Consider the following 13,182-nt stretch of genomic DNA (forward strand, 5'->3'; position numbering starts at 1 on the left):
TTTCTCGCCGGCATGGTCGGGTAAAAGCTCATAAGACTTACGGGGTTCCGCGAGCTTTTCGGATCCGCGAGCTTTTCGGATCCGCGAGCTAAATGATGAGACCTAGAGATATCAAGACTTTTTCTCGTCATTAGTCTTAATAGTATATCAAACTTAGTCTTAATAGTATATCAAACTACTGTGAAAAAAAGGTTTAAATCCATTGCAATTACTTTTCCATTTAAAAATCATTCTTGGTATAGAGTTCAGATGCAGAAATGAAAAGTGCTTTTTAGAGGGGTTGAAAATTCGAGATGATGCGGATAAAATTACCAAATTTCCACAAAGATAGTGGGCGTGATGCTAGGCGACGTTAACGATTGCTTGGAAATGGCATGACACCTGTGAAAGAGGTGTGCGGACATGAAAATTGCTGCAAAAGTTTTTCAAAAACCTGAAGATTATGTGTCTAGTTATCGTATCAAAATGAAAAGATTTGGGACCATTAGCAAGATGAAAAAGATCTGAAACCATTATATGTTTGTATGAAGCAAAGGTTCCTACTTCTTAGCATTTAGTGTGTACGTAAGCGATTGTGAGATTGGGATATTTATCGACAAACCTATGCTCACACTTGGAACGAGTGGTAGATATGTCGAAAAAGATGACTTTGAATCTCATGAACTTGAGAGATGAGGGACATACCAAAGATAATTTGTCCTAGGACTTGGATGCCTTAGCTGATTTTGCCTTTAAATGCCTTTTCAATGCAACATTCCATGTAACTGGGGGGCACAAATTGCAACGCGAAATTATTTGGTAATATACATCATTCATCGTAACTATCTAAGTGAAATACACAATCTTAAAAAAAAATTGAGAAAAAAAAGGACGTCACTTCATATATAGATAAATGGTAATGTAGGAAAAATTCCCTACAAATCAAGGCTAACAATACGAAAATTTTAAGTTAGAGACTATAATATGAATCCTAAAAGAACTAGATTCATGGCAAGTTAGAGCATCTGCACCGGCGAGCATCTGCAAGCGGTGTGCTCGAGCAGGAGGAGGGACCGGTCGGAGGAGCTCGAGCAGGAGAAGATGAAGCTCGCACCGGTGAGCAGGAGGAGGCGAGCTACTCGGCCAGTCAACCGAGCTGATTTGCTCGCCCGATCGCTCGAGCAAGTTTTGCTCCGGCGTTTGCTCGTCCGCCTGGCGGAGCCCACCGCCCGTGGGTGACGTCAGGCACGGGCCGAAATTTTTTTCTGTTAGGCGCGTGCAATGCACGCGACAGTTAAAAATAAATAAATTTGCGAGCCAATGAATGGCTGACACGTGTCTCACCGAATGGGCCAATGGTTTAATAGATTTGGGCCTTCCATTTTGACTCAGAAATTTTGATCAAATTGCCAGAATTAATTGGCAACGGCTACTATTTGATCATAACGGAAATAAACCCAAAAAATTGTAAAAAAAATCCCAAAAATTTCAAAACTCTTCCAAAAAATTGCCTATAAATACTACTTCAATTTGTTATGAACTCACACCAATTTGTGCACAACAAATTTCACATCTTCCTCCATCTCCTCTCTCATTTCGTTTAGCATTTTTTTCCAAAACAATGGGCACCCATTGGTTTCCTTCCGAAGATTTACAAATGTGCATTTCTTTTGTCCGTCATACATTGATGAATATGACGGTAACAAACAAAAGAAGGACAAATTGTGAGAGACAATTCATGGCGATTATATGTAAAATTGGGTGCTAGCACCGGGTGAGAAACCTCCGAATGAGCCGAGGACCTGAATCGCGCTCGCTTCTCACTACAACAAGTTCAAACTACTCTTGCAAAAATGGGGCGAATGTTTGGCGGCATCACGACAACGTATAGCTAGCGGCACTTCGCTAATGGACGAAGTAAATACATTGTTTTATCATATATTATAATTTTTATTTGATTATATGAATTAAATTATGTAATTTATATCTAATTTGTTTAAATATGTAGCATTGTTTACATTTAATTATTTTAATATATCTAATTTTTTTACATTATTTGTTTTATTTAATTTGTTTAAATATGTAGCATTGTTTGCATTATTTGTTTTAATATATCTAATTTGTTACATTATTTGTTTTATCCAATTTATTTAAATTATGTAATTAAATAAGTACATAATATAAGTTTTTTACATTAGGAACGACAAGCTCAATCATGTTACTATAATGCCAAGAAGAAAAAGTTTACACACTTTGAATGTTGGGAGGTTAAAGATCATCCATCTTTCGTTGCGGTGCTACCTACTACTCCATCTCCATATGCAAGTAGTTACCACGGTACTCATTCCGCAACTAAATCATCTCCAACCATCAATTTGGATGACGACCAATTGAATGAGACACCTCAAAGCAACACGGCAGCTCCATCGAGTTCACCTAGACCAATGGGAACCAAGGCGGCAAAGGAAGCTAGACGCCAAAAGAAACAGGGTAAGACTCCTATTGAGCAACGGGTGGAGGTTTTTCATACCATTGCAACTGACCAAGCATCATGGCATACCAAGAGGCTAGCCCATAATGAAAGTGAGCTTAATTATTATGCGGAGTACATAGACATTTAAAAGCGGAAAGAAGCAAGGGCGGAAGAAGAGTTACGATTGAAGAAATACGAGAATGACACAAGGATCATGATAATGGATTTGGAGGTTACGACCCCAATCTCGAAAATGTATTTTACCAAGAGGAAATTAGCAATCCTTAATGAATGAGAAGCTAGTCAAGATCAACCTACCGATGAAACATATTCGGATTGTTATCACCCAAGTCGCGTGCTTTTTCCATAGTAGTTATAGTATTATACTAAGAATAAATCTGGACTTGGCTCGTCATTTTATGTAATTTAAATTTTTTGAGAAATAAAATGCAATTTATTTATTAAGTTGAAATTGAAATACACATTAAATTAAAACACATACTGAAATTAAACACAAGCTTAATAATTAAACACAAACATCATGAAAACACACAATAAAACATATTTAAAGTATTTCACCGGTTTCCACTCTCCAAATGTGTTTCACCAAATCTCTCTAGAGCTCTCGATGGATGTAAGCGGATTCGAGATTGGCAACACGGTCTTGAAACCGTTGTATATTAGCTCCATCTCTATTGATTGGCTCAAAAAGAACTCGATTCCCTTGTGCATTCACCGGCCCATCATAAACCCGGAAAGCCCTCGATTGGTTTTGCAAGTCTTCTTCTTCTTCCTCATCATCATCCTCATCATCCACATACTCTTCCTCAACAATCATGTTATGCAATATAATGCAAGCTAACATGATGGTAGTCATTACCGATTTGTGGTGCAATGTACAACTATGACGTATAATTGCCCATCGAGATTGCAAGATGCCAAATGTCATCTCCACATCTTTCCGGTATGCCTCTTGTTTCTTTGCGAAGAGCTTATCTTGCGGCGTCTGGGGATTGGAAATTGTTTTGACAAATGTAGAGTACCTTGGATATATTCTGTCAGCCAGACAATAAGCTGTGATGTACCTCTGTCCGTGGACTTCGTAGACGACAGTTGGGCCTCTTCCGGCAAGGATCTCTGAGAACACATTCGATATGTGGAGCACATTAATGTCATGTTTAGCTCCAGGACACCCAAAAAAACTGTGCCATATCCACGTATTATACGAGGCCACTGCCTCTAGGATAACCGTTGGGCGACCCTTTCGCCCCGAGTATGCCCCTTGATAGGCGGTTGGCAGTTCTTCCACTCCCAATGCATGCAGTCGATTCTTCCAATCATACCTGGAAAACCTCGGCGTTCGCCTTTAGCTAGTAGTCGCGTGAGGTCTGCCGATGTTGGACTGCGGAGGTATCTTGGACCATAGAGATGAACCACTTGGTTGCAAAACTCCTTCATACATTCCAGGGTAGTCGATTCCCCCATCCTTGTAATTTAAGTACACTGATCTGCGGCTGACCCGTACGCTAGCATTCGTAGAGCCCCGGTCATCTTTTGTTGGGGAAGTAGCCCTAGCAAACCAGTGGCGTCTTCTCTTTGATGCCAAGACATGTCGTGGTTGCAGAGGTCCGTCATGATAATGTTGAATCGGTCTCTGCTCATCCTGTACCTCCGGCGAAAGTCTTGAGCGTCGAAAATTGGACGTTCGATGAAGTAATCTTCCATGAGATTGCGTCCCCTAGATAGCCTCTGACGTGGCTTATTCGGTTTTTTACCGCGACGTGAACCACTTGGTCGTGTTGATTCATCATCGTGTTGTGCTTCCGCCATGACCACCTGATTCACAAATGATTGCTCCATATCGTCATTCTCTTTTTGTTGACGTTGTCTCCGCCTGAAAAAATTGTGGAAGCTGAAAGGATTCATCAGAGTGATGAACAAGGAAATGTTGCTAAGTGTTTAGATTGAAGGATGAGTTATATGCTCGGATTCTTCACAATGGTGGGAGTATAGAATGAGTGATATTAGACGTTTTATAGCAAATTGGTCGAAAATCTTATCATAAATTTGGTCCAATTATTTTGCCGACAGTGACACGTGTCAATTCTCTACTAGTCGAAAATCTTATCGGAAATCTGCTCCAATTATTTTACCGACAATAACACGTGGTAGTGACACCTGTCAATTATCTATTAGTCGAAAATCTTATCGGAAATTTTGGATAATATCGAGTCGATAATGACACGTGGTACATTATTATTGGTTGTAAATATATCTGGTAAAAAAATAATTATTTCACAACAAGACAAAATTGAATTGCTCAAGCAAATTGTAAATGGGTGTGTGAAAAAATCGATTTGCTTGAGCAAAATATGAAATCGATTTGCTTGAAGCAAACTTTGCTTATGGCCCTACCATTTGCTTGAGCAAATCCAATTTATAGGTGTGGATGCTCTTAGGTAATACCAAATTTTTTTAAAAAAATACCTAAAGAGAGAGAGAGAGAGAGAGAGAGAGAGAGAGAGAGAGAGAGAGAGAGAGAGAGAGAGAGAGAGAGAGAGAGAGAGAGAGAGAGAGAGAGAGAGAGAGAGAGTGTGTGTGTGTGTTGAGCTAATAAAAACCTACTCTAGAACAAGCTCATTGCCTCACTAGACTAGCCGACTCGCCGGCAAATTAGTCATCATCTTCACCATTTCGGCGGTCTTCTATGTCACTATGCCATGGCCAGGATCACTGGAAGCCGAGTAGACACGCCTTTCAAAGGTGATCGTCATGATCTAACAAACCTCTCATTCCAAACCAAGGATCAAACAACCAATTCAAATTGTCGTTGCACTCAACTGAGGAAGCAATAAGGGTCTGACCTTTTTTAAGGTCCACTGTCGCTAAGAATAGGGGAAGCAGATGGCGTGTATTCAGTCAACATCGAAATCCCTACCCAAAGTTTTGAGCTTTCTTCCTCTTGCTAACTTGCTCTACTCTGTAAGGAGAAGACTAGGTCACATCCTCACTGAAGTCCTGCCGAAACGCCTTGCCGCCGTTGAAATCAAGATCGCCACCGCCTTGCTCTTCTTTCATTAGTTGTTTTTCAGTCTCCAAAACATTAAAATCAAAATCAGGCGTGATAAACTTTCATGTAAGAGAAACGTTAGATCATACTCACTTTAAGCGTAAATGAGCCACAATTTAAGCTTATGTTTTGGGGCCCTCTGAAAACCCCTGTCAAAATACAACATATTTTTGCAAGTAATTGTGAAAAATTAAAAAAATATCGTTGTCATGGTATTTACACTTGGCGTTCCCTCACCGTACACCCTCCCAATCTCCCATCAAGTTTTGTGGCGCTTTTTTAAAATAAACACTTTCACGCTTCCCACTTCTCTCTTCAAATCTCTCTCTCTCTCTCTCTTCCCCCAAAATATCAAGCGAGCTCGGAAGAACTAGAGAGAGCGCAGCTATGGCCGGGTACAAAGCCGACGACGACTACGACTACCTCTTCAAGGTGGTCCTGATCGGCGACTCCGGCGTCGGCAAGTCCAATCTCCTCTCCAGGTTCACCAAGAACGAGTTCAACCTCGAGTCCAAGTCCACCATTGGCGTCGAGTTCGCCACTCGGACCTTGAACGTCGACAGCAAAGTCATCAAGGCTCAGATTTGGGACACTGCTGGCCAGGAAAGGTACTCCTTCTTTCTCATCTCGAGCTAGATTTGTGTGCTTTTGTGAGTTTCCGAGGCAGATTTGGTTGCGTGTGGTTTTAATGAGCTCGGATTTGGTTTATTATTGATTCTGTTTGCTTGTTATCTTTGGAATTTTGGTGTGATTAGGAAGAGTTGGAGATTTTGTTTTGTTAGATTAGTAGGTAGGTTTTTAGATCTTGGAAATCTTGAGATCTGTTCATAGATGAGAAGGAGAATTTACAGCTGTGCAGTAATGGTGACTCGTCGCCGTAGTGGTTAGTGTGGTGGTGGTTGCATCTTGTTAGCCTTGTGAACTTTTTTTTTTGGTCTGTGGTAGTCTTTGTAGATCTTCATGAATTAAGTGGAATGCCTCGTCTCGGAAATTATTAAATTAGAAACACTGGAATAAATTATTGAACTAGAAACATTGGAATTGCGTTGGTGTGAAGCTTTGGTTTGTGAAGTAATAGTCAACGAGAGATTGAACATCATGGTTAGTTGTTAGAACTTAGAAGTACCCAGCAGTAGAAAGCAAGTTTTACATGAAGCCGTTGGTCGGAGTAGGAATGTATGGGAAAATGAAAGAGATTGTTTGTTCAGAGGTTGAGGATTCAGGACAATATCTGAAACAAGGAATGGCAATTGAAAGGGATCGGACACCTGTATCCTTCATTAGTAATAGTGTACACCATGATACTAGTAAATTCTTACCACCTATTCTCCATCCTCCCCAAACCACGACACCTTACCCATGGCTGATTTTGAGGGCTACTGCCTCTACTTTGTCCTTGCCATACCAATAATCTTCTAATCCTACTCAGGGATGTGGCCTCCTGCTCCCTAGTGAATATTCATATAAAACTTAAAAGTGTAGAACTAATCCTAGATAGCACCTGTGCCGCATAATTTTATAATTAGTTTTTCTGAGTAAGTTGATGGCAAAGATATTTGTAGAAGTGTGTCGATTGTTGTTTTCTATTCTTTATTTTCCTTTCAATCCTTTATGCGTGCATGGTCATTTCACCTGATTAGTTGAGAGGCATAAGTAGTTTTGTTTGAGACTCTTAAGTCTTAAGCATTCAAATGTGAATTATTCTGATAGAACACATTCAAGGTCATTTCATTGTTCAGATAGGTTGAATTTAAGGAAGTCAACTCAGAGGTTATGTGACATTAATTTGTTGCGGGAAAGACCAAGTTTATTTGCATATTGAGGCTCAAGTTTGTATTACTAAAGGGCTACCATATGCCCATGTTTATTGCATTTAAGTTTAAAACTAATCCATTGGTTTTTTGTTTGTTTATTTGTATATCCTTTTATCATTCTTGCTGGAATGCCATTATACAAACAACTTTTGCTATTCTATGCCTAAAAGATAATTTGGTATACCCTTCCATGACTGCTCAATTCTTATCATATATCATGCATCACACCTTTCTATTCTTTATCTGCCTTCTTTTACTTGTGTACGTTTTTGCATGCAAAACTTATTCCATCACAGTACTTGAATGTATCCCTTGATTTCATAGGTACCGTGCCATCACAAGTGCTTACTATAGAGGGGCTGTTGGTGCACTCCTTGTGTATGATGTCACTCGCCATGCAACATTTGAGAATGTTGATAGATGGCTGAAAGAATTGAGGAACCACACTGATTCCAACATTGTTGTGATGCTGGTCGGAAACAAATCAGATCTGCGCCACCTTGTAGCTGTCTCAACTGAAGATGGAAAGTCCTATGCTGAGAAGGAGTCACTCTACTTCATGGAAACATCTGCACTGGAAGCAGTCAATGTGGAAAATGCATTTGCTGAAGTTCTGACACAAATCTACCATATTGTGAGCAAGAAGGCAGTGGAAGCAGGAGAAAATGGAACAGCTTCATCTGTCCCAGCCAAAGGAGAGAAAATAAATATAAAAGATGATGTGTCTGCTCTGAAGAGAGTTGGGTGCTGCTCAAGCTAGGCCAGGTAACAAAACTTATTTAACTAATATGGCAATTCTTTACCTTGTAATATTTTTCAGAGGGATACAAACAAGAGGCTACAGAACATGAAGTTTTCCTCGAGTGTTTAAGCTAGTTATAGTATTCAAAATTAGTGACATTTCCTGTGAAAGCTGATTGGCTCATTTAAATTGCCTTTCAGCACCAACTATGCTTTCCATGTTTGCTTTTCTAAGGAGATATTTGGTAAATTTAAATATCAAAAAAATTGTATCAATATCACTTAAGATTTTCTTCACCACAGTGCCCCACCTATCGATTGGATACCTAATATTAGGGTGAGGTACATATATGCGTTCGAGGTCAATGCAGATGATTTACTTGTTTGGTTCGTCTCATGCCCATTGTATATTTGCTGGTCTAAATTATCATTTCATGCTCACATTATCTGAAGCCGTTGCAGCTAAACTTGCTTAATGAGATGACGTGCAGATTAGGCTTTATAGGCATCATCTTGATTATAACAATTTTGAATTATGAGATGGCATCCTTCTTGACCAGTTTTATCATATATTACATTATGTTAGTCTGTTAGATTGAATAGCACCTAGTAATTTAGCTAGTAGAAAAGGATTTAACAAAATACGTGCAGTGTCAATTCTCAATCAGTTCACAAATATGCGAGGGTTTTCTAAACCCTGAATTTAAAACCTCATTCCAATTAATACGATCACATTTCCTTGTCATCATATTGCCTCTCCTCTACAGCAGCACTATGAGAATAGATGTATTAACCTTGAAAAAGCTAGAAGACACTAATGCTTCTGCCAGAGTTCCTAGCTCATCCTTATCCTGGCTCGCTGCTGTCCAATACCGATGTCTCTGTTGGCGTTCTGATGCTTCCAAGTCGTCTTCCCATCATGTACAAATCATTATCACCCTCCATGTCCTTTTGACTGTAAGAGGTTTCTTCCTAGCTACTCGCCATCTCCTCTACCATTTTTAATTTACTATGGAGGAATTGTTCATTTTATGGAAAGCATTCAAGTACCAAGTTATCAAGCTGTTTTTGCCTCCCGGTGTTTGAAATTACCTCTAAAATTTCTCATAGTCAGCATCATCTAAGCATGCCTCCGTATTTAGGATGAACTGAATAACCGCTTAGTCGACCCCAGGATGCCCAGCAATCCTTTTGCGTACGCTGGTGCCTCACGGTCATCTGCTCCACCAATGAAAGACGGTCTCAGTGCTAATGTGGCTGGTGACATTGGACTTAAAAATCTGGGATATACCAATTTTGTAATGCCCTAAATGGTTCTTGATGAGTTGGTGGTGCTGTAAGTGTAGGCTAGAAAGTTCTGACCGGAATCATCACCACCCAAATCACAGATCATTCCTGGTCCAAGGTCTGCTCATATTATGGTCAAGCAATTTAAAAATATTTTGCAGCACATAGATGAATCATTCGGTATTAAGCTACATTGACAGATTTATAGTTGCACATTGTTTTAGACGTATATATACGTACCTATAAAGAGTGCCATTAGGCCTCTGGTGTTCATTACTACTTCCATAGCCAGAGCACCCCGAGCTCTCATTTTGTAGACTAAGGCGGCAACAAAACTGCCGGCAATTTTTGGTAAGAAAGCCAGAAAGAAAACCACCATGTAACGTTTTACATATATGGAGAAATTCTTAGGTGCGTCAAACGCACCACGTGGATAGTATCCCACCAATCAAAATATGCCACGTAGTATGACCATCGGTGAGAAAACGAAGTCACAATCCGTAAAATCTTCCTCTTCCTCTTCCTTTTCCGTCGTCGTCAAGCTCTCCACCATCACTTCCATCATCGGGATTATCTTCCTCCTGATTTTCTTTCTACCTCATTATTGCTAAAAACCCAAAACAAAAAATCAGAAAGCTCAAATCTTTCTTCTTCATCTCCTTTCAGAGATCTTTAACCTCTTTAACCTCTTAAATCTCTCTCTCTCTCTCTCTCTCTCTCTCTCTCTCAACATCGCTAAATTTCAAGAACCCAAAACGTATGGGGTGAATAAAATTGAAATCCATAATCAGAATACAATCAGATCTTAGAGTTGAGAAGAACATGTGAGTGGAATGTAGTAGGTATAGTGGAGATAGTGGAGTGAGTAGGTGGTTAGTGTGAATTAGCCTATATATACCATTGTAATCTGTATATGAATTCATCAATTCAAATTCAAGCAATATACAAGCTTCATACCTTTTCTAGTTGGTATCAGAGCCTTCGTGCTCTTTTCTTCTTTTCGCTTTTTTCCGGCCGGTTAACCGGTGCTCCGGTGCTCCTCCAGCCGCTGCCTAACCCTCTCTCGCCGCTGCTCCTCATCGCCGCTACCAGAGACTCGCCTCTCGACGACGCCTCCGTAGCCGCGGCCTACCTCCGGAGCTCATCGACCCGGCCTGCTCCTCCGCGACGCTCCAGTCTCTCTCTCTCTTTGGTGCTCTCACTGCCGGTCCGGTCACGTTCCACCACCGTGACGTCGCTCCTCCTCGCTCCGGTCACGCTCCACCACCGAAGACGTCGCTACGCCTTGGTATCCTCCACGAGCTTTCAAGCAATTTCAGAAACCCCAATTTCAGAAACCCCGATTTCGGCGAAACACATTTATCTACCCGGATCCGACCTGGCCCGCTCTAGATCCGACCCAGCCTGCTCTAGATCCGACCCGGCCCGCTCTTGATCCGACCCGGTCCACACAGACCCGACCCGGTCAACAGATCCGACCCGACCCGGTACTCCGACCCGACTCGGTCCACCGATCCGACCCGGTTCGCCAGATTCTGTCATTGCATACTCACCGTCAGTGCAAATACACCGGCGATAGATTGTTCTCAATTTTGTTTTTGTTTGCTATCTTAATACCTTGTTTCTTTTCAATGGGTTCTGAACACGAAACTGAGGGTTCTCAGCTCCCGACCTTCGAAGTATCTGTCAAAAGTTCTGACAGTGGGTCATTTGGGGGCACCAAACTGAACGGAACCAATTTCCGTAAATGGAAACGACTCATGACTGCTCATCTTCGAGGCATGCACAAGATGAGACATGTCACCGGCGTCACTAAGGCTCCTAGTCCTGAGGATATTGTTGCCTACAACAAATGGGACGACGACGACGGTCTTGTCATGTCCATCTTATGGAAAGCTATGAATGATGAGATAGTTGATCTGGTGGAGGCATGTGCCACCGCACAGGAAATATGGGAGACACTAACTAGCTTATTTACTAATGACTCTGATTTCATACAGGTTCATGAGTTAATGTGCACAGCTTTGGCCATACACCAGGATGGGCAACCGGTGGCACACTATTTCACCAAACTAAAGAATATTTGGGCTGAGATTGATGTGAAACGTCCTTGCATGATTCAAAATCAAGAGGATATCGTTTGGTACCAAAAGGAGAAGGAGCTTGAACGAGTTCACCATTTTCTGAAAGGTCTTGATGCAAAGCATACCAGTGCGAAAGGCGAATTGCTCCGAATGACCGAACCACCTAGCCTACTCACCGCTTTCACCTATATCCGAAAGGATGAGTCTCAGCAAGAGAGTATTCTTCCGGCACCGGCTGTCATTTCCAGCCTTACTGTTCATGCTCGATCTCCGGCACCACCCCTTCCGCAAGCAACTTCCGCTCCCCTTCATCGACAAGGACCACCACCAGGTTTCGGGAATCAGCACCGCCCTCCTTGCTCTTATTGCCATGACACCAACCATGCTCGTGCGACCTGTTGGAAATTATATCCACATCTTAGGCCCAAGAGGCCTAATTATCGTCCCCAGGCAAAAGCAACAGCAGCTCTTCACTTAGTTCCGGAACCCGATATCTATGGTGTGGTTGGGCAGGATCATCATACTGCTAGAGGAGCACCTACCGCATCCATCGTTGGCCGTGGCCAAATTGGTATGGCCTTCAATATTTCTCACTCTGTTAGTTCTGATACCTGGATTATTGATTCTGGTGCATCTGATCATATGACTTATGCCAAATCTTATTTTACCGTATTATCCCCTCCACCCGTACCCTATGTTACTAATGCTAATGGTGAGGCATTCCCCGTATTAGGGACAGGGTCTGTTCGTATTACTCCCACCATAGAGCTTCACAATGTACTCTATGTTTCTGCTTTATCTCATCATTTGATATCTGTTCCCCAATTGAACGCTGACGCTCAGTGCTCTGTGACCTTTTTTCCTATGTATGTGATATTTCAGGATCTTCTCACCAGACGGGTAATTGGTCGGGGGTATCTGAGGGGCCGGTTGTTTCATCTGGATCTGACATATGCAGGGGAAAAACCAGGGGGACCGTCTCAGACCGCTTTACTCTCCACTTCTGACAAGCTAAGTGAAGTTTGGTTATGGCATCGTCGCTTAGGGCATCCATCCTTTAGTGTTATGAAAAAATCCATGCCTACTTTATTTATTAATGTGGACGAGTCTTGTTTATGTTGTGAGACATGTGTTTTGGGCAAGAGTCATCGATCTACTTATTCCCCTAGTACTTCTACTAAAAGTTTTCTTCCTTTTGAATTAATCCATTCTGATGTTTGGAGACCCTCGAAAGAGTCAACTGTATCATGAATGCGATATTTTGTGTCATTTATTGATGATTGCACACGTCTTTCATGGATTGTTCTTCTTAAAAATAAAAATGAGGTTTTTCCAGCTTTTCGTGCCTTCTATACCTCTGTCCAAACACAATATAATGCCACCATTCGCATTCTTCAGTCTGATAATGGGGGGGGAATATGTGAATCATGTCTTTCAGGAGTTCTTTAACACACACGTGATTGTTCATCAAACAACGTGTCCTTACACACCTGAGCAAAATGGGGTTTCTGAAAGAAAAAATCGTCATTTACTTGAAATGGCTCGGTGTATTCTCTTTAGTGCCCACATGCCTAAATACCTTTGGGGTAATGCTGTCATTACTTCTGCCCACCTTATTAATCGTCTTCCATCTCGTGTCCTTCAAGGGAAAGTTCCATATGAGGTGCTTGCATCTCATGTCTCCTTACCCTCTTTTCATAATCTTCCTGCCCGTGTTTTCGGTTGTGTTGCTTT

The 13,182-nt window shown here is 41.5% G+C and overlaps 1 protein-coding gene across 1 annotated transcript; it reads left to right on the forward strand.

The window, feature by feature from the left end:
• The first annotated feature begins 5,815 nt into the window (after window positions 1-5,815).
• LOC126786284 (ras-related protein Rab11D) lies at window positions 5,816-8,374 on the forward strand. The gene is made up of 2 exons (XM_050512054.1): window positions 5,816-6,130; window positions 7,661-8,374. The coding sequence occupies exons 1-2, from the start codon at window positions 5,910-5,912 to the stop codon at window positions 8,094-8,096; spliced, it is 657 nt and encodes a 218-aa protein (XP_050368011.1). The 5' UTR covers window positions 5,816-5,909; the 3' UTR covers window positions 8,097-8,374.
• The last annotated feature ends 4,808 nt before the right edge of the window (window positions 8,375-13,182 follow it).

The sequence above is a fragment of the Argentina anserina genome, chromosome 3 (assembly GCF_933775445.1).
Source record: "Argentina anserina chromosome 3, drPotAnse1.1, whole genome shotgun sequence".
NCBI lineage: Eukaryota > Viridiplantae > Streptophyta > Magnoliopsida > Rosales > Rosaceae > Argentina > Argentina anserina.

Bases quoted from the DNA above. Each gene is read 5' to 3' on its own strand.
- LOC126786284 (XM_050512054.1), top strand. From the start codon at position 5,910: ATGGCCGGGTACAAAGCCGACGACGACTACGACTACCTCTTCAAGGTG. The intron at 6,131-7,660 runs GTACTCCTTCTT...TTGATTTCATAG, and splicing joins GACACTGCTGGCCAGGAAAG to GTACCGTGCCATCACAAGTG.